Raw genomic sequence first — 27,184 nt, 5'->3', positions numbered from 1 at the left:
GAATATTCATCGATTCCTAGTGCAGATTCGTGGTTTTTCTCCCAGTTCTTGGGTTTCCACGTAAAATTTCTGGTGTGTTCTTTCCTGCTTTATTATTTGATATTCTATTATTGTTTGCTATTATTTCTAGATTGATAGTCAATAGAACTTACAAGTGGTATCAAGAGCTAGGTTTGATTATTGTCTAGATCTAGAATAATTAACAATGGAGGATTCAAAGATTAGAATTGAGAAGTTTGATGGGACAGATTTTGGATATTGGAAGATGCAAATAGAGACATCTTATATCAGAAAAATCTGTATCAACCTTTGTCTGAAAAGCCTGCTGAGATGGAGGAGGCTAAGTGGAAAGTACTGGACAGACAGGCACTAGCGGTGGTGCGTTTGACATTGGCTCGGACTGTGGCGTTCAATGTCAAGGATATCAAAACAACGGCTGATTGATCAAAGCACTGTCAGATATGTATGAAAACCCTCTGCAATGAATAAGGTATATCTGATGCGCCGTTTGTTTGGTTTAGAGATGAATAATGGTAGTTCTGCTGCTGAACATATTAATGAATTTAATTCATTAATAAGTCAGTTATCTTCGGTTAATATTGCCTTTGAGGATGAAGTGAAAGCCCTAATTTTGTTGTCCTCTTTACCTACTGCTTGGGAAACTGTTGTAACTGCTGTTAGTAATTCCTCTGGAAAGAGAAATTGGTTTATGATGTTGTCCGTGATCTGATTTTGAGTGAGAGCATTCGAAGGAAGGAGAGTGGAGAATCATCTGGAGCATACAGTGCAGAAGGTAGAGGGAGGGGAAAAGGGAGGAACTTTCAGGAAAATCGGAGTCAAAGGGGGACCGGAGTAAGTCAAAAGGCAGGGCTAGTGTTACTTGTGGGGGTGTGGTAATGAAGGACATTTAAAGAGAGATTGTCCTAGGAAAGAGAATGGGAAAGGGAAGAAGAAGGTTCAAGAAAGTGATGATGAAGAAGAAGCATCAACTAACTTGATTTCGGAGTACGATTCCGATGCTTTGATGGTAAGCATGGATGATCAGGAAGAGTTGGTTGGGTGCTCGGATCATGGGTCTTGGATTCGGGTTCTTCTCATCATTCCTCACCATGCAAGGAGTTGTTTCGGAATTTCAAATCCGGAAAACTTGAAAAGGTCTACCTTGCGGATGGCAAGGCAGTGGAAGTCATGGGGAAAGGTGATGTGAGTGTGAAACTCACTCATGGTGGCTCGTTGGAGTTGAAGAATGTCAAGTTTATCCCAAGGTTGAAGAAAACTTGATATCGGTAGCCCAACTTGCTACATCGGGTTACAAGGTTGTGTTTGATGGTGGTTCTTGAAAATTGTCAAGGGAGCAATGATCATAGCTCGTGGGACAAGGACTGGAACACTTTACACCATGGGGAGCACAGTGAAGGGGCCCGAGATTGGGATGAGAACTTCATGTAAGGTGTCGTTTGGTCGGAAAAACTATCGATAGTGGGCCAAGGGATGAGAATCGTGGTAAAGCGGTATCCCGGTGGCAAATTGACTGGTAAGCAACAAGGTGAAGACGGCACACAAGCATGTAGTGCCGGAAATCCTAAGTGGAACAAAGGGTGTATTGTTCGAGTGGGAGCAATGTGAGTTTGCTTATAGAACAATGAGAAGCTTCTTTGGCTTAGGTGGTAATTGGTTTTATTGAAGTTTGATGAGACTTCAATGTGCTTCTTTGGTTGGAGAGGAAGTGGTTATCTTCTTTAGTTGTAGAGGAAGGGATCTTCATTTGGTTGTGCTTGTCTCTAAGGTGATCCGACCTCCGGGGTAGGAGGGTGTGTAGGTTCATGGAGTGATGGTGCAATGATTTGGAGGTTAGTGATTAAGAATCAAAATCGGTGTAGACTTTGATGTCTTTTGAATTGGAGTTGGTGCAAACTTCAATGTTAGTTTCCTTGGTGTAGAGGAGATGTTGTCATGGGATGCTTGATGTATGTCATGGTTTGGACACGACTAGAGATTGCTTTTGCAGTGGGAGTTGTGTGTAGGAGTTGAGATGAATGAGAGGATGATGAAGGTATGAAGTTTTCTTCACTTACACCTATCTCCAAGTGGGAGATTGTTGGGTATATGGTAGTATATGAAGCTCATGGAGGTGTATGGATGTGGAGATGAGGTTGCGTAGAAGGAAAACGTCTTTTGGGACATAAGGCTAACTTTGAATGGACATATCTCTCAATCTATAAATGATTTTGAGGTGATTCAAAGTGGAGGTGATAGCTTGTTTCGAGAGCTTTCCAACGATAGGTCATATGTCCAATTCCGGTGAGAAACGAGAAAGTTATGACGGTTTTACGAAGAACTGACAAAACTGACGGGGTTCTGTCCGCCGCGGGTTGTCGAGCGCGGCCGCGGGGTGTCGAACCGCAAAGCCTAATTTTTTCCGGTTTTTGGTATTAATGAGGGTATAAATATAAACCCTAATTATGTTTATTCTTATTCTTCATCTTTAAACACATATTAGAGAGAGAAAAAGCAATAGAGAGAGTTCTTGGAGTGCTTTTTGTAATCTTTCTTGAATATTCATCGATTCCTAGTGCAGATTCGTGGTTTTTCTCCCAGTTCTTGGGTTTCCACGTAAAATTTCTGGTGTGTTCTTTCCTGCTTTATTATTTGATATTCTATTATTGTTTGCTATTATTTCTAGATTGATAGTCAATAGAACTTACATCGACAAATGACCTAATACCCTCACGAAGAAACAAGAATTCATCTCCTGTGAGTGAATCCCTACCACTTATATTAATCCTAATAGAGAAGTACAATAAAGATATCAGGACCAAATACATATTTTCTAAAGAAAGGGTGAATAAACTTTACCATCAAGCAGCTAAGCTTAGTTGCCAAAAGACCTACTTTCACGGTTCCACAAGTCATGATAGGATACTAGGATGCAAGTATGCTTGTATGAGATACAAAAAATTTAGTTTCGTCTATTTCCTCCTTTAAGATTATGACACCCTAAGGTAGCGGTTAAATAAAGGGACGATCAACAGTATGTTTCTATTTCATGCATTCCCAACTATTAATCTGATAACGGACGATCTATGATCGGAATACGGAGCTAAGATGTTGAGCTAAGGCCGATCAACAGGAAAAGAGCACCACTATCAGTGACCACGGGCACGGCTTCTATTTCATGCATTCCCGACTATTAATCTGATAAACGGACGATCTAAGATCGGAATACGGAGCTAAGATGTTGAGCTAAGGCCAATCAACAGGAAAAGAGCACCACTATCAGTGACCACGGGCACGGCAAGGACCCTAAAGAAAGAAGCCCAACTGTAGAGGCTTGTCTTGGCACAAGTACTAACCATGTTTCTTTTGCATAAGTTTACATTTGACCTTTTGGTACTATGGTCAAGAAATAAAGGTCTTTTGAGTTTTGACAAAAGTAAAGACAGGTTAGGTTGAAGAGAAGTTAGGACGAAGTTACCCATAAATTTATTTCACAAATTCTGACATACAAATGATGCCAATATAATTCAAATATGAACAAAGCGCTCAAATCTATTAACCATATTTTATTTGCATGATTTAAAAAGTCATTTAATTCTCTCACTTACTATAGTAAAATAATGTAGCCATCAGCCACCATGATAAACTCATTGCTATATACGGTCTGCCTCCGCAACTTTAAGATTACATCAACCTTAAAAAAACCCAAAAATCAAAAGTCAAAATTGGATGAATCTTTATAAGTAAGCAAAACGTAAGGGTGCCGTAATGAGAGTTTCCCTTGAAAATAAATGTGTATTGTAGAAGCAACAAAGACTTAAATATAAAAGATAAGTAGCTTTCTTGATTGAAAAACCTATAGCTTTTTGATTCATACTTACTGTTCTCCAAACACCTCTCATTGTCATAGATTACGTCTACTAATCTATATGGATGGAATAAAAGGAAATAGAAATTCTTGTTTCACGTCTTTGAACATCTTTGATATCAAGATAAATCCCCAAGATTCCAAGAATAGCCACAAAAGGAATTGTCTTAGTCTCATGAAAATTGTCTCTTAGGTTTTATACCTATCCTGAAAGTCAATTTCATGTCAATATGGACCACCAAAAATACATCAGATGATGCACATCTTAAAGACAAACTGAAACGGCAAATACTCCACCAAGTAGACCCAATGTTCTAACACCCTTTTAAACTAGGAAAGGGCATCGTCTACGACCAACTACCAACAATATCAAATTGGGAGATGGATACCCCAGCCTTTCACAGTTACAAAAAAGCACTCATCTGATTCGGAGCCAAACAAGCAAAGACATAGGAATATATATAAATTCTACCTTACAACACTTCATAGTGGAGTTTCCAATCAACCATTAATGGGAATTAAACCTCTAATTCACCAAAAAGTAGCACGGCACTCTAACCACCAGAATATCCTATATACTCCTGATATGGCAACGTTTTATGCTCACAACAAGCTGTAACAATAAATGATATAACAATAATATTTCTTTCAGGCCCCTCACAGAATCTACATGAAAAATCTACATCCCTTCCAACTACTCATACTAAGTAACAGATACGAGTTCTAAAGCAGAAGTATGCGATGGCAACATCTCTAATTTGAACCCAAATAATCAGCTTATCTTCTCATGAAGACTTGTCAAAGCATTCTCCATACCCATGATAACTGTCTAATGTCTACTAAACATCCCCTCGATGCAAGCATACTAAGTTACTCGAGAAATCATACCAGTCAGGAATTCAATCAGTGATGCTAAAAATTAAAAGGATATCTAAATGAACTTTGAGATGTTTGTGTTTTGAACAACTAGTGAAGTAAGAACATGACTTATCAAAGTGAAATCCAAGGGATCTGCACATAAGCTGCAAGCTTCCAATTGAAGTGTAAAGAGAAACAAATACTAGGATTTTTCTAGGGCTACCTTATAATAAAGATTATTCAGGTCAATAATCGGACTTCCCAGGTTCTAAGGGGGACTGGTTTCACAGTAAATTTTCCAAGAATATTAAGCAGGAGAAAATTTCAGAAAAATACAAAATTAATGACTATTGAGCATCCTAAAGCACATCCTCTATTCCTCAATTTTGATCAAGAATCTTGCCTGGTGTCCCCACTGCTCGCTATGCCATCAGTAAGATCATTTGATTTCGAAGGAGGTTGCTCTGAACAGGCTTTAAGCACGGCTTCGTTCTGTTGAATATTTGTGTGTTACAAAATAACAGGTGTTAACAAATCAATTACAGAAGTACAGGTTACAATTGTATCAGGCTACTCAATTCACTGTACAAAACAACACCAGATATCCAACCTTTATAGCTTCATGCACCATAGATGCATGTCACTTACATTCTTAGCAAACAAACCAATACATGCAGACAAGCATCAAAATTTTAAGCAATGGTTGTTTTACGTACTACCATACCAACAAAAAGACTGCCAATTACAGATAAGAGGGCCAATTCCAGATTAACAACAGCAGTAGGTAGTCAGCACTCAGCAACAATCACGTGCAACCATACAAATGGGTAGTTACAGATGAAATTGTAACATTGAACATGTAGCCACTAGCCAACCTGAATAAGCAATGTCAAGTACATGATTGAAGACAAGACTTCTAATTAGAAATATATCTAGTACCTACTCAGGTAATTATGCAAACACATTTAAGGTACGTCCTCTATTGATGATTGCAACAATATAAGATAATCTCTCTAATTGAAACAAACTACCATTGCAGTTCTAACTACACGTTTTTGAGAAATTATTCCAGAAACCAGAAAAGGATATGAGACACCAGCAGTTTAGAGTTTACACACAAACAAGCAACAAGCTAACTCCAAAAGATCCTCAAATATTAGAACACGGAGCAAATAGTCTACCAAATAAATAGCACCCCCTTCGTCCTAGAATAATCGCAACATTTCTTATATTTGGATCCCAACTGCAGCACTTCCGAATATGTCAATGGCCCGCTAACATTTTATTATTACTCTCTCCATTGATAGTCTGTTTAATCTCCATTCCAATCTATATTTTGTAAGAAAAACACTATAAATTTCCCACGTCTCTCTTTCTTCAAAAAAAAAAGAAAAATACCCCGCTATCTTCAATCACAACTACTTTTAGTCTTTTACAATAGAGTAACAAACTAGATGGCCCACAAGGAAGCTCTCCTACAACTTTGTGCAAAGGCTAGTGTTAAGATTATTCTTGGATGGGGAGAGTAATAGCAACGACAGATGGAGAGTGGTAATCTTCCCTCCGACAAGCAAAAAAGCTACTTCCATAGATCCTAAATAAATTCACTAAAAAAGGTCTACAAAAGAATAGTCATAGCTGCGAGCCTACGGCTACTACAACAATTTCTTTTAGATGAGAAAAATACACTAATTATAATAGTAGGAGAAACTCGAGACTGGTAATAAAATAACATCAATAACAAAAAAAAAAAAAAAAAGGCAAGAACTAGGCAAGATCACAACATGCAAACACTAGTAGAAATGCCAAGAGAAATGCCACATGTTCCCGAAAAGAAGTCACTAAGTCTTGTTAAGCATTTTCTCATTAAAATCCAAATGAGCCAGTCAGCTTTCTCCTAATCATCCTTGGCCTATTTTTCTTTTCCGGAAGCCTCCATATATAAAAGCACTCAAACACACTCATTAGGTATCATGGTGCCTTCACCTCACATGCTTGAATAAGTATTGTTCTCAGCACCTTATCTTTCATAAATGTCACCGCGCTCCTACTATATCCCAGATTACTTTCCTTGTCATTTCTAATATCAACATGAAACATGTATAAAGACCTAGACAAAGACCTCGTCATTGCTATGGAGCGAAGCACCCTTGTCTCAACACTAATCTCTTATGAATTTGCATTTGTATGTCTAGCACCATTAACTCCTATGATAGCCACCTAAAAAGCTTTAAGAGAATTCATGTGTCGAACAAACCTCTAAGATACACTATTTTCCCTCATCCTAACAATATTTAAGTATAATGATGGCATCAGATTGTTGCTTCCTTGAACAACCACCTTTAAAATTACCCAAAAGGCATCCAAGGCCTTGGAAATAGACTGCCAATCACTCTTCAACATGGCCCATAGGCATAAAAAGCTTAGATATAGGCATATAGCATGCCTCCCAGGCTTTCAAATGAACTGTTCCTCTTCTGCTCCCTTTCAAACCCTCACCTCTAGATTATCACCCAAAAGTTCTTAGATAGATGGCATGCTACATTTCACACATCAAGACGTAATTGGAAGATTACAATATTACACATTATTCTGTATGTTATTCTACTGAACTCATTTGCATATCTTTGCATAGAAAGGACTTATATTGCACCTAGATGTAGCACAATATTCAGAAGAAAGTGATTTATATTCAAATGCAACTACTTACTCCTCCGTTAATAAGTAACATGCGGTTATTCATCTCCAAGCAGTAACGGAGCTTTAATTCAAATAACTGAAATGGAGTGGTCTGGGAATGACAACTTCATGGATATGGATTAAATATTTTACTACTTTTTCCAGTTGTTTGGTTCACTCAAATTATAGATTTGAAACTCGTTACTCAAATAGGGGGGGGGGGGGGTAAAATCTCAATCCATGAGTTGGTGGATATGAAATAAAAAAAATTAAAAGAAGTTCGCACAAATAAGATAATTTCTTGAAAGATAAGTTGAATAGAATAGACCCTTAGAGGATTATCGCTTTTCCCATGCTATTATATCCCCTTCGGCTGTCGCCACCTTCTTTTATTGTGTTGAAGAAGTTATTAGTTATTCAGGATTGCTTTGGGAAGATAACCCCAAAATACAAATCAGTCAGTTGTTCAAACTATTTTAAAAAGAGTGGTCATTTTCAGAACATCAACAGCTTTGACGATGGGAAAAGAAATTTTAACACTTCTTTTCAAAATTTTGATTGTTCGCTCCAGTCATAGGACCATATGCATCCATTTCCAAGAGTCCAAAACCTACTTGTTTCTGTTTCTTTATAGCTCAAAATTGCCTTCTTTCTTCTATGAAACCTCAGAAATTTACATACTTCAGGCTGACTAAGCTCATATTCATAGAAAAGAACCTGTGCTGATCAGCTTAGATAGGAGAGGTAAGATATTTACTTGTGAAGGCCTTGGTCTCTAGGGGACTGCATCATATAAATTCTTCTTGCTATGTTTCTTAACCAATAGGAACTCATCGTTAACATGCTGAATTGTATAAGGCTCAAAGGAGTGGAAAGGGGGCTGTGCTGGAAATTATTGAAGGCAATGAAAGGAATGTCAGGTCGTCACTTTAACAGGGAAAAAAATGTTTATTTAACTTCAGGAGCAAGTTGTAACTTCTTTTGCATATTTTAGGTTTTACAGCTCAAGCTATGACATCATCTATCTCTTTTTCCTCATTCGTGTAATAAAAAACATGCCTTACTCCATCTTACGTGGCTAATCATTCCAGCCCGAGCTAACCAAAATAAGCATCAAAACAGCCTCAGCACTTTGACACTTCAACTTAGACCAGAATAATGATCCCCGGAAAGAGTTTGATCCTACCCTCACAAACACTATTGTTCACAAGTCAAGAGTAGCAAACAAAAAACTTAGTAGAGCCTTGAAACAACCTTCAGAATTTACAGGATTTACCCTAGCAGAATCACATTAAAATGAGTTGAACTACATAATACATCCAAACATCTTAATCATTTAGGATATAATGATCTTTTATTACAGCAAGAGCAATATAGGATATAAACCTAAACACCATGGTGATATATCAACGAAACTTTGCATAGTAGGCCTTAGATTGGATGAAAATAAGAGTTCAAAAAACATGTTGATAGTTGATTTTCCAATTTGACCAGTGGCGGATGTACGTAATAACACGCTGGTGCACGTGCACCAGCAATAAAAAATAAAATAAAAAATTCAAAAAATCACGCAAAAAAATAAACGCTCTTTTCTCTCACGAGTCAAGCAGCCCTCTACCTTTCTCTCTCACAGTCTCACGCAGACCTCACAGTCTCACGCAAAAAAATAAACGCTGGTGGCTTGACTGGCTTCGTCCGGCGGCCTCACCGGCAGCGCTTTCACTGACTAACAGTCTTGGGCGAGTCGTGGCTTCGTCAAATCGTCAGTACTGCTGTCTGCTGGTGGCTTCGTCCTTCGTGGGCGATTCGTGGTTTCGCCATCGTCCTTGACGATTCGCCAACGTGCAACCACAAAAGTGGTCGGAATTCCTTCCTTGGTGGACGACGGTAGACGACGGTGGACGGAATCTGCTCTAGGTACATCTTAATCTACTCAATTTGCTTGATTTCTTGTTTTACTTTATAAATTAGGGTTTATCAATTTCATGAGAATTGAAAAATAAATTGCAATTTTAGTTGTTATGGGTGTTTATATATCAGATTATGTAATGTAGAATTGTTATAAATTTTGATTTTGTTGTTGCATTTTGATTTGTGTGTTATTGCATTTGCCTTGTTGGTGTTTGATAATTGAAACTACGTTATGTTTGAATTGGGTGTTATCACTTTATTGCTGATTTTGTTGATGATAATTGATGGTCTATGAGTCTATCACAAATTGGCATATGTTTCATTGGTGAGATACATCAAATTTAGTTCAACTGTTACTTGATTTTCAGATTTGATAATGAAGAGAAAACGTACTACAAACAAAATGCAAAACATTGCTAGTTTCTTCACTAAGAAAATCCAACTCCAAATTCTCCTCCACATCCAACACAAAGTGAACAAACTTTGTCTCCTCAACTAGCAAGCGAACAACATTCCTCTCCATCACACAATTCAATTCAAAATTCCCTTCAAAATTCTCCTCAAAATTCTCCTCATAATTCCCTTCCAAATTCCCCTCATAATCCTCCTAGCGCTCCGGTCTTTGGTCAAAGACTATGTGAAATTGATTGCGCCAATCTTCCACAAGACCCAGGATTGAGGAGAAAGATGAGTGATTTCCATAAAAATGATAGAGATTTAGTGAGGAGAACTTACATTGAGAGAAAACCTTGTCAACCCAAAGACTTTCTATTTCCTCAAACACTTATTGCACAAAAAAACCGTCGATTTGTTGCCAAGTGGTTTGAAACATAGAGTTGGCTTGAGTATAGTGTGGAAAAGGATGCTGCCTATTGTTTCATTTGTTATTTATTCAAGGATGAGAATGCAATTGGAGGTGATGCTTTTGTTAGTGGGGGTTTCAAATCTTAGAATAGATTAGATACGATAAAGAATCATGTCGGGAAACACACGAGTGCTCACAACAAAGCAGTGATAGCCATGGATTTATACAAGAAACAAAAGTCAAGTATCTCCTCTGCCTTGTCAAAACAAACAAAGGAAACTATGAGTGCTTATAGGAAGACTTGAAGCTTCGATTGAAACTATACAATGGCTTCTACTCAAGGATTATCTTTCCGTGGTCACGATAGAAAGAAAGTTCCTTGAAAAGGTAACTTTATTTCGTTGTTGACTCTTCTTTCAAAAAAAGATCCTGAATATTCAAAAGTTGTTTTTAAAAATGCTCCTGGTAATTGTCAACTTACTTCTCCAATTGTTCAAAAAGATATCATAAATGCATGTGCAAAAGAGACAACTAAAGCAATCATTAAAGATATTGATGGTGGTTTCTTTACTATCTTGGCTGATGAGTCTGCTGATGTTTCTGATAAGGAACAAATGGCTCTTTGTTTGAGATATGTGAACAAAAAGGGAGAAGTTTGGGAGCGTTTACTTGGTATTGTGCATGTTTCCGATACTACTTCTTTGACTCTTAAAACTGCTATAGAATCATTGTTGATGGAGTATTCTTTGTCTTTCTCTCAAGTACGAGGTCAGGGTTATGATGGGGCAAGTAATATGCAAGGTTCAATTAATGGCCTTAAGACTCTAATACAGAATGAATGTAAACAAGCATATTTTGTCCACTGTTTTACTCACCAACTTCAGTTGACTCAAGTTGCACTTGCTATAAAAAACTCTGATTGTGCTTGGTTATTTGTTGATGTACTTGCACTTCTCTTAAACTTTGTGGGAGGTTCACCGAAGAGGAAAGAATTTCTTCGTGAAAAACAAACTCAAAGAATTGTGGAAGCATTGTCCTTAGGTGAACTTGAAACAGGGTCGGGTTTGAATCAAAAACGTGGGTCAGGTAAACCTTGTGACACTTGTTGGGGATCTCATTTCAAAACAATATTGAATGTGCTTGATTTATATCCTTCAATCCTTGGGTCGCTTGATGACATTGCAGAAGTCTCTGATGCACTTGATTCTAACAAAGCACAAACTATTACAAATTAGTTGATGTCTTTTGATTTTGTGTTTGTGGCGCATTTGATGGTTGGTATCTTTGGGATAACAAATAACTTGAATGTGGCATTACAAAAACGTGATCAAGACATTGTAAATGCAATGCGAATGGTTAATGTAACTAAGATTAATTTGCCAGAGATGAAGGATGGGATTCTCATATAGAGAAGGTGATTTCTTTTATGGCTAAGTATGACATTGAGGTTCCTAGCATGGAGGGGAAATATGTTGTCCCGGGGAGAAGGTTGTTTAGAGGTAAGGTCCCACAAGTGTCAAATTTACATCATTTTCGAGTGGAAGTTTTCTTGAGTGTCATTGATCTTCAGTTGCAAGAACTTGATAATCGATTCCCCGAGATAAGTAAAGATTTACTTGTGTGTATGTCTTGTTTGAATCCAACTAATCGGTTTGCTTCTTTTGACAAAAAACAAAATTGATTGAACTTGCAAAATTCTATCCAAATGAATTCAAGTTAAGAATTGATATTCTTTGACCATACACTTCAGAATTTTATTGTTGCTATGAGAGAAGATGAAAGGTTTTGGAATTTGAAGACTCTTACTGAGCTTTCAATGAAACTTGTGGAGACGGGATTATCTGAAACTCATGATAGGGTCTACTTGCTTTTAAAATTGGTGTTACTTCTCCCCGTTGCAACGGCAAGTGTGGAAAGGGTATTTTCTGGAATGACGCAAATGAAAGACAAATTGCGTAATAGTATGGGAGATCAAATGTTAAATGATTGTTTGATTACTTATTTAGAGAATGATTTATTTTTGAATGTTAGCATGAATGATATTGTACATCGATATCAAAACATGAAAACTCGTCGCGAGCAATTGTAATCATTTTTACTAGTATTTGGTTGTACTTTTTAATATAATTTGGATATTTGATTTTTCTAGTACTATTTGGTTGTATTTTGTATAATTATTGGTTATATATTTATTTTCTTTTCGATTGAAATTTAGTTTGGAGTATTTTTTAAAAAAATTATTTTGATTTAGTGAACGGTAATTGATGGTGAACCACCATTAGAAAATTCTTGGATCCGCCACTGAATTTGACCGTCTTCTTACCCCTAAACTACCTGACCTCCACATAGAAAGACAAATCAAGCACACTTTTGGTGTCAATAGCACCTTAACTAGAACCTCTAAAATCATAAAAAAAATCTTGGATAATACGATGTAAGAACTCTTCGTGTTTGGATACATGAGTATACATCCATACCATTCTGCTATCTATTACCTAATCCTCTTAGAATGCTGATCAATGACCATAGTCCTGAACGGTACAAACCTGGCAACCTAGTCTCCAAGAAGCATCTTAATCCTACTGTTAACAAGTAGAAGAATACAGTTTAACAATAACGAATGCTCAGACTTAATATTACTCTACTGAAACTCTGAGGCATAGAGGTTCTAAGTATAACTCAAAACAAAAAGAAATTACAAGTAACTTCTTAGAATAGCCTATATAGAACGATAGAAGGCATAACAACTATGTTGAGATGGAAATGATATCGACATTTTCTTAGCTTTGAACAGCTAACAAAGTTAATAGACCATTATTAGGTGAAATTTCAATTTAGGATAACATAAAACCAAATTTAACATCTCAGTATATTCCTCACTACAACTTACCAATCATCAAGCAAAAAAAACCTATTTGCTTTCCCAAACTAAAACTCCACTCAATCACAAGTGTAAAACAAAGTTTACATCCAACAGATGTTCCGAAATCCTTTCACATCCACGTATCTCATCGAAGACATGCGTTAATCTTGTAATAGAGCATAAAGAGTAGCATCTCATCAGTAACGACAATTTAGGTCATTGATTTGGTCAAGCATTCCAAAAAAAAACATGAAGAAACTATAAGTAGCACTTAGGAACTTGAAGTTACGCAAAGAAATCGGACAAGACAACGTCAGATGCCATTATAAGCCATTGGCGATACAGTAAAAACATGAAGAAGGTCAGAAATCTCCTCCAATTGGTATAATAAATCGATGATTACTTAACATTGTAATAAGTTCCGTGATTAGAGTATTCATTTCAACAAATTATGAGCAAAAAAATGGACAATGTCACAATTGTGGCGGTTAAAAGTAAAAACCGACGAGAAATTAGGGTTTATGTATGAGATAAGAGAACAAAAACAACATCACATGAATCAATCAATTAATCAATGACAAAAATAGCGCAGATAAACCCGCCATTAAAGCATAAGAGAGGATAGAGAAAAAGAACCTGCCAAACACGACGAAGGCGCTTCTTGGCATTAGCTTTGCGAGTAGAAGTGAGCTTGATTCTCTTCCATAGAAGACCACCAGAGTCGTGTTTTTTCACAATCTCCATTATTCTTGTTCCGCAGAAAGCTCCCAAACCTCCCATTTTCTCTCTCCTCTTTCTCTCTCTTCCTTCCGCCCGCTACTACAGTATACAGTGATACTGCACGTCTACCCCTTGTGAACCTCGATCTTCTGTGTGAGGAGAGAACTTGATTTTGTGTTCGTTGGGAAATTTGGTTCCAAAATAATTTGGATTATGTGCAAATTAAGTTGAATGGAAACTTTGAGCTCATGGAGGAAATAGGTAGGGTTGCCTATGTGTTGAGCCGAGCCCGGACTCTGGTGGACTCGACTCTGATAGAATTTGTAGCGCACACAGAAGTTTTGATGGACCCGAATATTATTATAAAATTGTATTTTCATTGATAATTAATTATACAAGTGTGTTTGTGAGAGTTCATGTCTCTCCTTCACCTTGGTAGAACTCTTTGTTTCTATCTTTCCTAATATCTTGTGTGGAGCTCACTTGTTTGACTCCCTCTTATTTGAGCTCCCTCCTAATTCATACACATACAACATATTTATAGTTGTTGTCCCTTAATTTCTAGATTTTTCTAGACCTTGATATTTCTAACACACACTCAAATATTCTAAACTTAGATTTTTTTTACATAGATACTTTACAAGATTTTTCTAGACAATTTAAGACATGCATATAAGATTTTTCCTTACATTACATGTACTATCTAGAATTTTCTAGATTAACTTTCATCACTCCCCTTAATCTTGAAAATTCTTGTACTTCAAATTATTCTTCCGTTGATGCCCTTGTCATCAACAATCTCCGTCTTGATTTTTTTTTGTCTTTCGGTTGGTACTCTTGTTACCAACCATCCTACCTTTATTTCTTAGCTTCATCACATTTTCTTCATCTTTATTGTTTTGTGTTGGTACCCATATTACCAACTCACTCTCCCTAATCTGAACTTTTTTATTTTTCTTCTTCACATATCTTTATCCAATATCATTGTTTTATTCATGCTCATGTCACCAATTATCTCTGCTAATGCCCCCATGTCATTAGCAAATTCCAAAATCTTTCTCTTGAACTTCTTTTTCTTTTCATTTTGTTTTTTATTTCAACGATTGGCGCTCTTGTCACCAATATCCTCCCATTTTTTCATTCTTTCCTTTTCTTCCAATGTTAATTTCATTTGTTGATGTTCATGTCATCAACCTCCCCCATCAATATTTTTTTTTTTGTTAGTGCTCATGTCACTAACTAAACTATTTCTTAATTCTTTTTTAATCTTTCTTTCACATACCTTTTCATTTTTAATTTCTCCTCAAGCTTTTATCGTTAATGCATCTTCACAATTTTTTATCTTCATCACCTTTTATTTAAATTCTTCCACATATTTTAAACTTGACACTTACCTCAACTTCTTTTATCTTGCTTCAACCTTCAACTTGATAATTTGCATCTTCTATCTTCTTCTTGCTACTCGGATGTTGGCGTTATCACGTTCCGGCTCTGATACCATGATAGAATTTGTGGCGCACACAGAAGTTTTGATGGACCCGAATACTATCATAAAATTGTATTTTCATTGATAATTAATTATACAAGTGTGTTTGTGAGAGTTCATGTCTCTCCTTCACCTTGGTAGAACTATTTGTTTCTATCTTTCCTAATATCTTGTGTGGAGCTCACTTGTTTGACTCCCTCTCATTTGAGCTCCCTCCTAATTCATACACATACAACATATTTATAGTTGTTGTCCCTTAATTTCTAGATTTTTCTAGACTTTGATATTTCTAACACACACTCAAATATTCTAAACTTAGATTTTTTTACATAGATACTTTACAATATTTTTCTAGACAATTTAAGACATGCATAGAAGATTTTTCCTTACATTACATGACCTATCTAGAATTTTCTAGATTAACTTTCATCAGACTCGTGTTTGTTTAATTTTTTTCGAGTTTACCGAATTTTGTCTAAGCTGAGATTCGATTAAATGTTAAAAAAAAGTCGAGTTGTTGAATTGTTTCATGAATAGGTTTGGACTTGTTGCAGTCTCTAGTTTTTTCATGGTTTTTTTTTTTAGATTTGTATTTTTTTTACAATGAAACTATCAATTTATTATTGTGTAAAATATCTAGGTTGAATGTTTTTATGTTATAGATATGTTATGTTCTTATATAAAAGAAAAAAAATGAGTATGTTCATGAGCTTTTTGAACCAAATTTTGCCTAACTCAACTCGGCTCGTTAAACTCTCGAATCGAGCTTTAATTCAGCCGATTCCGAGTTCGCGGACAAGATAGGATCATTATCACTCCTAATCACAAGAGTACCGGACTACAAGAAAACTTTAGATATTCTTCACTTTAAACAAAATTAATCTTATAACACGATTAATTTTTTATCTTAAAATATTGTTTAACACCATACATAAATAATTTTTTTCTGATTAGATTAGATAATTGGCCATATTCCACGTCCAAGGGCCCCAATCATATGAGCATTTAAGGACTGTCAATGAGATATCCCACTCAACCTTTAGAGCTGCAGCTGAGTCCTTAGGTCTTATTGAGAATGATAAAAGCATACGCCAATGTCTTACAAAAAGCAAGTCAGGTAAAAATGCTATCGGCACTTAGGGGATTGTTTGCAACTATCTTAATATATTGTCAACCATCTGGGTTACGTGCATTGTGGGATGAGTTCTTCCCACAGTTGGTTGAGCAATGCCCGTCTTCAAGCACGACAAACAATAACGAAATTCTAACTTACAAGCTTCTTAAATACTTGGATCACTTATTACGACCGCTCAGGAAAACAATCTCAGACTACAATAAATTGCCAAATTTACCAGAATCATTGAAAATATTGATGAGTTATATGAAATAATGGAGGAGTATTTCTCGGTGCCAGTTCCTACTAAGGATACCGACTGCATAAGCAAGTTGAATGTTGATCAACAAGGTGCATATGACACAGTGATGAATGCTATCACTTTGCAAAATGGTGGTGTTTTCTTCGTCGATGGTTCCGGTGGTACTGGAAAAACATATCTTTATCGAGATATATTAGCTACTGTAAAAGGTAGAGGTGAGATAGTTATCCTAACAACAACTTATGGAATTGCTGCCACATTGTTGCACCAATGGAGAACTTCACACTTAACTTTTCAACTACCATCAAAAGCAAATAGCTCATTGTCATGCACCTTTAAAATGGGTTCAAAAGCTAGCATTCTTCTAAAACATTCCTTATTTATATGGGATGAGTCACCAATGACACATATGTATCAATTTGAAGCAGATGATCGTTAACTTAAGGATTTAATGGGAAATGACGTGCCATTTGAGGGAAAAATAATTGTGTTTGGTGGGGATTTCAGGCAAGTTCTACATGTTGTGAGAAATGGAACAAGAGCTCAAATGATTTACGCATCCTTAATAAGGTTTTCACTATGAAATCATATTCTGTTATGCAATTGAGATAAAACATGAAATCTAGACATGACAATGGATTCGCTAATTTCTTACTATCTGTTGGAAATGTTGATCAACTTACCATCTCAGATGATATGATAAAATTGTCGTGTCAAATGGTCATACCTACTGTTGCTGATACCTTGATTGATGGGTTGGTTGATCAAAATTCCCCCAATCTGAATAAACACATCGGTGACGGAGATTTTATGGTAGAAAGGGCAATCATCACTCCATTGAACGAAGATGGTGATAGAATCAATGACAAGGTTATCGAACGATTTCTCGGAGAAGGAGAACATACTACTCATTTGATTCAGTGACTGGTGATACAAGAAACCTGTATAAGCAAGAGTTCCTAAATTCAATTGTAGCGTCAGGACTGCCTCCACATGTGCTCAAACTGAAACCTGGTGTTCCTCTAATGCTACGTAGGAATATCGATCCTAAAAAGAAATCTTATAGCAGGATTAATTTTTTTTACTTAAAATACTGTTTAACACCTTATACAAATAATTTTTTTTTGATTAGATTATATAATTGGCAAATTTCTAAAATTCAGGATGATACTACATTCAGATTCACGTCTTCCTCTTATACAAATTGGTTTTTACGAATTCAAGTAAGTTTATATAAGTAGTGTTCAGAAATATTTGAGAAAACAAAAGTTGAAGCAAATACATCTTACGTGAAACTCTTAAAACATAGACCAAAGAGCTATCTGATGCTTGATTTGAGTTTCTCATACATATTGAAATTATTTGTATACTCCAAAATCTATCTATACTTTCTATATTAAAAGGCGTTCATAAGAATGTCTATGTGTAAGGATGGAAATGGGTGATGGATCATCCATCACCCGTTTAACTCGATTTTTTAAATGGATGAAAAACCCAATTTAAATGGATGGAAAGCGGGTGGTGGGTGAATTTTTTTTCACCCGTCACCCGATCCATCACCCGTTTAACCTCCAACCCATCACCCATTTATTAAGTTTTACATGTAAACTTACTTACTTTTTATATTTTTGATAGAAATATCTTATATCATGTATATTATATCACAAATTTCATTACAAAATATACTACATATGGTTTCACCCGTTTATCACCCGACCCACCCGTTTCACCCGGTGGGTGACGGATGGATGGATGCGGGTGGAGCGGATGGATGCGGGTGATGCTCCACCCTCCCCGAATCTCATCCATTTCCATCCCATCTATGTGTCATGTGACACTCTTCTTTAAGGTTCTAATGCAAATGCTCTATTTTCATGTCAAACCACTCAACTAAAAAAATTTATGTTGTGTGGTTAGATGGTATCAAACACGTGACCTTTGAAACGGAAAGTGAAAGGTTAACCGTTTGATCCAACATAACATCATTGGTTAATATTTCAAAATAAAATATAATAAGGTTTTGTAATTATATCTCATTTAAAGACTACACAAGTAGCTGGATATCTAACACATTAATGACAATGATAGTAGACTATTGTAGACATAAACTCTTACTTTAATTTCTTGTATTCTTCAAATTATGATGTGAATTTTTTCTTCACAAGATACAAATTTACGAAAAGAAACAATCCGGAGCATCGCCCGAGACACTCACTAGTTAAAATACAAAAAGGTAGGTATCGACGTAAAACTAACAAGAGGTGCAAAAGCTTATAAATGCACACAGCTCGTGGAATTGTTAAGTTTCATTCCACTCAATTTGCCTAACAAGACTCATCTCATCGAAAATCATTTAAATTGGAAATTTGTCGAACGTTTTCATATAACATCAACTTAAAAATCGATGTTGACTCAAATTAGACAAAAGACGAATATGTTCGGAATAATTTTTGATGGTATATTCAGCAAACAACAACCGTATATTTATTATAATAAGTAGTATATTTATGAAATAAAGGTGTATATAAATTCAACATATCACCCTATAAAAGTATATAATCACAATACGAAGTACTATTTAGTCTAATAGGAAAGTTTGTATCTAATCAAACCCCACTAAAAACACTTTAGAGATAAGATTCTCTTACATCTTTCTTAGTCTCAAAGGGCTCTGCCTAAGCTCCGATCTTATATGGCACTTTGGTTTCGTTTGGTAGGGTGTAAAATATTTTCCATGAAGATGATTTTTCTTTTTTCTCTCATTTTTCATTGTTTAGTTTGGTAAGGGTGTAAAACAAGTTTTCCATCAAGGATGCTTGAGGTGAAAATCATTTTCCTTTCAAAAAAGAAGGAAAAACACGTTTTCCTCCATCTTCTTTAGCAAACAAAGGAAAATTAACTTTGTACTTGAATTTTCCATTATAAAATATTTTATGTGAAAAATTATTTTATGTCGAAAATGTTTTACATTCAACTAAAAGCGACTTTAATAAAAATTTACAGAGTAAAGCCTAGGGCCCAAACCGAAACACATATAGCGGGAACCGAACTCCAGGTGGCGTATATTAATATTTCAACCTAAGACAGCGAAAATATAAAAATAGAAAGAACCATAAGATAATCATGAACATTCCATAATCATTTCATTTAATTAATCGCCATAATATTTTCTCTGAAAAAACCCCCAGAATTCCAGGAATAAAGCGATCCTTCTCAAACTCATCATCTTGTACTACCACTCTACCAGTTACGAGCTCAAGGTATGTTGCGATTATCATTTCTTCTCTCATTCCGATGATCACTAATTTATAAACAATTTCGATATATTTTTTTTTGGCAATTTTCTGCGTTTTATAGGCATGTTCGTTAATTTTTTGCTCATGATTTGCTAAAGAATTGAGTAGTTTCTGTTTCAGTAGTTTTTAAATTTCATATTTTTTAAATAATTCATCTGATTCGTTTTATTTCTGCGTTTTTATAGGCATGTTCGTTAATTTTCGTTACGTTTGCTCATAATTTGCTAAAGAATTGAGTAGTTTATGTTTCAGTTGTTTTTAATTTCATTTTTTTTTTAAATTCATCTGATTCGTTTTATTTCTACGTTTTTATAGTCATGTTCGTTAATTTTCGTTAAATTTGCTCATAATTTGCTAAAGAACTGAGTAGTTTACGTTTCAGTAGTTTTTAGTTTCATTTTTTAAAAAATAATTCATTTGATTTATATATGTTTACATGTTTTTCTGCGTTAATTTTTTTTTTCCTGATTTTGATGTCAAAATTTGGAATCAGAAGGTAAACATGTTGGGAATTCTAAGGCAGAAATTGGCTTCTGGTGGCGCTGCTAAATCGGTTTGTCGAAAATTTCTTTCTTATTTTGAGTATAAAGTACTAATCATAGAATATTCATGTTTACATTTGATGATGAAATGATGTAATTGATCATAATTTGCAGTTACAGAGTATTAGACCAGCTGTTTTCGCTTTGAGAAGCTACTCATCTTCTGGCAAACAGGTCCTTTTTTTGATCTAATTTAAAAAGTTTAGTTTACTTCGTTGTTCTATTGGATAGGTTTCTAATGTTAATGTATATATCAGTATTCACCACAAAGTGATGTTAATATGTTATATTGTTATGTATGAAAGGAACTAATGTGCTAAATATTGATGATTAACTGAATTTTCTGTGTTATATTTTGACACTGATCCAGTCTAAACCTAGTATCAATAGCATTGCTTCGGATAGAAAAAGTATTGCGAGTTGGAACTTTAATATACATAGCGTTAGAATATGATGCTTTCTAGTCACATTAGTTAACTACGTTGATGAACATAACAAAAAGTGTCTTCTAGGCTTTTTTTTGTCACAGGAAATGAACTGATTTTTTTTTTCAGCGGAAAGTATGATTCAAGGGAAAAGAGGTTTTAAACTTCCTTTATCTTGTTTGATGCCTTGATAGAATAGTATTAGTTAGAGAGTGAAAAATGAGGGGACGGCTAGGAATAGAGAAAGAGGAGGGTAAGGAGGAATACGTGACATTCCTTTCTTCCTAAAGGACAATGTTTTCCATTGGCGAAAGTATCACACCTCGAGGAAAACTTTATCCACCCTTATGAACCATGAAATCAAGTCTTGGAGAATAGTTCCTCCCAAGTACCCACCAAACACAGTCCTATGTTCTAAAGCTTCTCTATTATCGACTCTTGTTTGCTCATGTGCTCTTTTGTCTTCTCTGATTATTGGTCTTGTTTTGGCTTCAAGTTTGTCGTAATGAGTGTACTGGACTTTCCATTTTGGGTTGTAGATGTCAGTTAGGGATGCCCTTAATTCTGCTCTTGATGAGGAGATGGCTGCTGATCCTAATGTACTTTTGATGGGTGAAGAGGTATGAACAATATGACTTTGTGATATTTCCCCAGTTTTTTTTTTTTTTTTTTTTTTTCTTTTTGGTTCTGGCTGTTAATTTTGATCAATTTAAAATGCAGGTTGGGGAATATCAAGGTGCCTATAAGGTGAGACATCTTAAAAAGATGAAGTATAAAGTGTCTATGTTGGAGTTTCTCAGAGTTGATATTTATTACCTAACTATGCACCTCTTTTGCTTTAATTTTTTCCAACTTAGATCACAAGAGGACTATTGGATAAGTATGGTCCGCAAAGAGTCATTGATACACCAATCACAGAGGTCAGTATTTATCACATGTCTCATGTTCAATTTGCTGCAATTTGACTATTTAATGTTGTTTAACTACAGAATGCTCACTCTGTTTTTACACATTCTTCTATCCTGTGTCCAACAGGCTGGTTTCACTGGTATTGGTGTTGGTGCTGCTTACTCCGGCCTCAAGCCTGTTGTGGAATTCATGACCTTTAACTTTTCCATGCAGGTTAGAGCCTCTCCCTTTATAGCTGCAAGGAAATTACTCCTATGATCTACTGAACTTTATTATGCCTCCCATACTTCTGCATCTCTACATAACACTAGGCTGGCATTAGAGTTGTTTGTTAGGTCTAGATTACTTAAAAGAGCTGTATTGAGGAATAGCTTAAAGGTGTAATGATTAGCCGGATATTCAGATGGGTGGGCTAGGGGATCATGAATTCATGCTATGTGCTATCTCTTGAAGTGTGATCCCAAAGCCAGCTTGAGGAATCTTATCTGCCACAGTGGCTCTTATGTTTACTAGTGACGAATATATGTTTTCTCAGAGTCACATGTCTCTGCGACAATCAGTCGAACTTAAGGTTGGTGGCTCTACCTTATGCTGGGAGTGGAGTATTAGTTGCACATAATCATGATATCATTTGAAGTTCCCGCATATGGACTAGGTTGCAAGTTCTTTTTGTGTTACAAAAAAGCTTTTGGTGGCTAGTATAGCTCTTTCATTACAGCTTTCTACAGGGACACATTATCTAGGAGCCCACTGCTTGTTGTCCATGTTCTTGCACAATATTTCAGATTCTTTCTTTTGTTTGAATAAATTCTCTTTACATTGGAATAGAGACCGTATAGATTTGATTATTGATCTGCCAATGCCATGCCATTTTGCTAAGAATGTAAACTCTGCTGTTTCTTTTTCTTTTTTTGGACTTTTAATATTTAGAAAATAGTGGATGCTGTGACTAATCTCTCTTTTAATTTCAGGCAATTGACCACATAATAAACTCCGCTGCAAAAACATGTTACATGTCTGCAGGTCAGATTTCTGTTCCCATTGTTTTCAGGGGTCCTAATGGTGCTGCTGCAGGAGTTGGTGCCCAGCATTCTCAGGCATGATTTGTCAATTTCTTCTCTTCATTTTCTTTTTCCAATGAGTTGTTTAAATTATTTATTACAACTAGTCAGTGGTTAGTAATGTTGTTTTGCATGATCCTTTGTCTCTTCTGACCTATAGCCATGTTTGTGATGCCTGTCCTCTTTTATGATTTCTCCCTATACTTTATGCAGTGTTATGCACCATGGTATGGCTCTTGTCCTGGATTAAAGGTACTGGCTCCATACTCATCTGAGGATGCTCGTGGATTGTTAAAGGCAGCCATTAGGGATCCTGATCCAGTTGTTTTTCTGGAGAATGAATTGCTGTAAGTATAAACTTGATGCTTTTATATCAGAGGCACACATATAACATTTAGCATAGGAGTAGTGTATAAAATAAGATGGATACTTTAGTTAACAAAGTGGTTTTGTGTCTTCAGATATGGAGAGAACTTTCCGATTTCTGATGAAGTCTTAGATCCCAACTTCTGTATTCCTTTTGGGAAGGCCAAGGTATCATCCTTGATCTAGTATAATTAATTTTTGGAAAAATTGTCAAGAATAAGTCAACCTTTAGGTCATCCGCTAAAAACACGTCAACTTTTTTATTATCCTTGAATAAGTCAACCTTTGATACCGACATGTTTTTAACAAGTCCTTGCCTATTCTTAACTTATTCAACCGCTTAAATATGATATGTGTAACTCTTCAAAGGGATGAGAGAAAAAACAAAACGAAACTAAAAATTACGAAAAAGAAAGAAAAAAGTCAGATTATTTGTAACTTAACTTGTTTATAATTGATAAGTATTAAAGGTAGACTTATTCAAGAAATAATCAAAATATGACTTATTTTTTAGTGGATGGGACAAAGGTTGACTTATTATTGACAATTATTCCTTAATTTTATAATACGGCATACCACCAGCAGTTCACTTCTTACGAGTATCTCTGAATTTGTTGCATTACTGATCTTTTTCTCACCTGTAGATTGAAAGAGAAGGGAAGGATGTGACAATAACAGCATTCTCAAAGATGGTGGGATTTGCTCTCAAGGTTTGTGTCCAAATTTTCCGCATACCCCTTTCTGTGAAGATATACGATGGTCTGCTTGTCTTTTTCTTGAATTCGACACTGTAAAATCTTGCTATGGAAGGTCGTGTTGCTGGAGAACCCTAGCATGTATTGCACAAAGTTTACAAGTTCTAATTTTCAGATGTCTGTTATGATTTGAAATGCTCTTTTTCTGACTCTTTTGTAATGTCCAGGCAGCTGAGATACTGGCAGAGGAAGGTATTAGTGCTGAGGTAAAAGGATACCGTTCGGGCAAGAAATTCCTTGTTAGATCTGATATGATTTGGACATGCTAATAAGTAATATGTGGCAAACATCAATGGTTTGTCATTTCTCAGGTCATTAATCTACGATCAATTCGGCCTCTAGATAGAGCAACAATCAATGATTCTGTCAGGAAAACAAGTAGATTGATAACGATCGAAGAAGGGTTCCCTCAGCATGGTGTTGGGGCTGAAATCAGGTTTTTGCTCTTCTCGCTGGAATGAAAAGGATATTTACTATAGTTCATGGTGATATTGGATTGTTCTGTTATTCCTTGTTCACTTGGACACTATAATTCGACCTGATGCGTGCTGCCTTTTGTCTGCTGATGCTGTATAGTGTATTATGTAGGGTAGGGTGTGATTTGTTTGCTGATTGGATTAGCTAGCAGCAATAAGCCTCTAATCCTCATATTGTAGGTATAAACATACAGAGATCTTACCAACGTGAATATTTTACGTATTTATCTTCTCAATAGAAAATCTGAGCAGTTTCTGATGGTGGGTTGGGTATTGGAGAGGGGACTAGCAGAATGGACGTATGTATTGGAAAGGGGACTAGTGGAATGGACATATGGTTTATGGACATTAGATAGTGAAGACAATCCGGGGAAGGAAGACCCATGAGTTGTTAGAGAGAACATATTAATGTTAGGTGAATTTACTGAACATTATACCAGAGCAAATTCTTGTATAAGATGAGTGTGAGTATCTACATGCAAGATGGCCTAAGTCACTTGTTCTATAAAATGTCATTCTACATCTTGAGCTCCTTGTCTGCTGCCCTTATGATTGCTTCTGTTAGTGCAAACCCTTCGGCATGAAGACTAACATCTTCTTTTCTTTCCCTTTTTTTTTGTATGTATGTTTTTTGCTGAACATAAAGTTAATTGGACTGAACTCATGCCATTGCGACCTTGGGAATTCTTCTATACTTCCTTTTTCTCCATGGCATGTCGATGGCCATAAAAAGGTTTAAAGCTCCGATTATGATAAGAATACTCAACCACTATGCAACAACCTTTTTTTATGCATGTTATTAGATAACACAGTTCTTATATAAGAACTCAAGAATTTGGGGGTGGGGGGGACCCTTCCCAATGAAGATTTTCCCTCGTGTCACTTAATTTTTGACATGGAGATTAAATGCCTATATATTTATGATGTAAATGAGCCATTGTATGGTACGGTGTTATAAAGGATGCAGATCCGAATTGCTCCCACATACACGATTACAGTCCTAGCAGTTCTTTACATTATAAAGGATGGCTTTATACTCTATGCTGCAATTTCAATGTGAATGTGAAAAGGCTGATCTAGGAGAATACTGTAGGCCTCTCAGCAGTTAAGCACTACCAGGAGAGCAGCATCTGATAAGCTGGACATCAAGGAAGTAGCCTGCAGTCATGTGCAAGCTTTAGCTATTGGTCTCCAGAAAGCCAGATAGACTTTGCGAACTAATCTACTGAGTTAATTTTTTGAAAATCAATCAGCAATATTGATGCTGAGCAAGAGCAAAACAGTATAAACAAGTGCACCTACAATGCAGCACATCTGATTTTTGCAATAATCTTCTTTCCACAAATCAAAAGTCAAAGAAATGTGGTTCTTGGGGGATATTGCTGAGGCCTTTTTGCTTATTTGAATAAATTATTTAGGCTGATATGAGAATTTTTTTATTTTTTATTTTTTTATTCCCTTTTGACTCCTTAGTTGCATGGTCCGCAACACCTGCTTACATTTTTGTAACATTCTTGACAGTGCATCTGTTGTTGAGGATAGCTTTGAATATCTTGATGCACCTATTGAAAGGATTGCTGGGGCCGATGTACCAATGCCTTACGCATCTAACCTTGAGAAAATGGCTCTACCACAGGTTTGTTTCATCATGTGTCATGTTTCTGTAATTTTATATATACAAATGACTTTCAGGTTTTTTGTTTCTGTCAGTCATTTCAAAAGATATTTACTTTAATTTCCTTAGAATATATGTTTCTGGGTGTGGATATTAATTGAGTTTTGACTTCTGTTTTATTTCTTGGATTCATCAGATTGAAGACATTGTTCGTGCTGCAAAGCGTGCATGCTATAGAGCAGTTCCAATGGCAGCAGCAGCATAAGCTTTATCATATGTTTTGTTTTACTTTGAGGTAGTTTTCTTTGTTTTTTCTTGTAAATCTTTTTTTTACAGAAGTATTTTCCATGCTATATTACGTGGACTCAGGTATATATCCAACTATTTAAGTGTCTGACTTGGCCATTTTATATAATAAAGTTCCATGATTTTGGCCCCGAATGAAGTGTGAAGTGTCGGGGATCCCACACAGGTTCTTGAGGTAAGATGAAGAGTCCAAGTAATGTAGCCTCCACCACACCCAAAAATTATATATTACCTCTGCTTTGATGCAACATTTTTTTTTTTAATCCACTCCTAATAGGAAAATGTTGCATCTAAAAAAAGATTGAAGTATTGGATATGCTGATTTACGTTGAACTCGTTCAATATAGGGTATTGTAAGGAATAATCTGTCTCGGATTTTCTATGGGACGAGAATACAAGGTGAAGAGCCTCTAAATCGCAAGGGTTTATGTTAACAGGTCATATACAAGGTGCTCTTTAGATGCCATGTAGTCTTAAATTGCAGAGATTTTGTTATTTATCTTCTGCAATTACTATGTGAGGATATCTTTTGTGGTGCTGGCACAAATATGGTTCAGTTTTAGATTCAGTTATTTCTTTGCTGATGTAATGAGAATTGCTCTTATGGTATCTTAACTTTGTTGATCCCTTTGTCATATTTTTTCTGCTAATTGTTTCTTTTCTTCTCATATTTGGCGCTTTGTGCTGTCCACTGATTAGATATGGTCGCTTTCATGAGCTCGCTTTAAAGAAATGCTTTGTTGGTAGAAGTTCGGTGCTGTTCTTTTAGACTTATTTTCAGTTCAGTTTAGTTCAGTTGTTCTTTGTATTTTAGTTTCTTTCAGTTCAATTCAGATTTTTTTAGTCCAAAAGAACGAGGACTTCATCTCG

The 27,184-nt window shown here is 35.9% G+C and overlaps 2 protein-coding genes and 1 non-coding gene across 5 annotated transcripts; 2 read left to right on the top strand and 1 right to left on the bottom strand.

Moving 5' to 3' along the window:
- Positions 1-5,246: 5,246 nt before the first annotated feature.
- LOC104897496 (uncharacterized) lies at positions 5,247-13,757 on the bottom strand. Its single transcript, XR_008969737.1, has 2 exons — positions 13,618-13,757; positions 5,247-5,598 (listed from the first exon to the last, which is right to left on the bottom strand). It is a non-coding gene; the product is annotated as an uncharacterized LOC104897496 (transcript).
- A 2,819-nt stretch (positions 13,758-16,576) lies between these two features.
- Positions 16,577-17,002, top strand: LOC104897684 (uncharacterized). Its single transcript, XM_010684620.1, has one exon. The coding sequence runs from the start codon at positions 16,577-16,579 to the stop codon at positions 17,000-17,002; it is 426 nt and encodes a 141-aa protein (XP_010682922.1).
- Positions 17,003-19,659: 2,657 nt separating this feature from the next.
- LOC104897495 (pyruvate dehydrogenase E1 component subunit beta-1, mitochondrial-like) lies at positions 19,660-26,949 on the top strand. 3 transcript variants are annotated; one of them, XR_790643.4, is made up of 17 exons: positions 19,660-19,823; positions 20,353-20,412; positions 20,516-20,575; positions 21,366-21,446; positions 21,547-21,573; positions 21,684-21,746; positions 21,862-21,948; positions 22,707-22,832; positions 23,010-23,143; positions 23,258-23,330; positions 23,807-23,872; positions 24,085-24,123; positions 24,229-24,353; positions 25,915-26,029; positions 26,205-26,303; positions 26,429-26,489; positions 26,662-26,949. XR_790643.4 is itself a non-coding variant. In XM_010684379.4 (16 exons), the coding sequence occupies exons 2-15, from the start codon at positions 20,362-20,364 to the stop codon at positions 26,271-26,273; spliced, it is 1,116 nt and encodes a 371-aa protein (XP_010682681.1). In that variant the 5' UTR covers positions 19,660-19,823; positions 20,356-20,361; the 3' UTR covers positions 26,274-26,303; positions 26,662-26,949. The 3 variants fall into 3 exon arrangements, 2 of the variants coding, with proteins under 2 accessions (XP_010682681.1, XP_010682680.1); XM_010684379.4 differs by lacking the exon at positions 26,429-26,489 and having other exon boundaries at positions 20,356-20,412; XM_010684378.4 differs by lacking the exon at positions 26,429-26,489.
- The last annotated feature ends 235 nt before the right edge of the window (positions 26,950-27,184 follow it).

Source organism: Beta vulgaris, chromosome 6 (genome assembly GCF_026745355.1).
Source record: "Beta vulgaris subsp. vulgaris cultivar EL10 chromosome 6, EL10.2, whole genome shotgun sequence".
Classification (NCBI taxonomy): domain Eukaryota; kingdom Viridiplantae; phylum Streptophyta; class Magnoliopsida; order Caryophyllales; family Amaranthaceae; genus Beta; species Beta vulgaris.
Note: the sequence above shows the minus strand (reverse complement) of the source record. Positions and strands in the feature narration are given on the sequence as shown.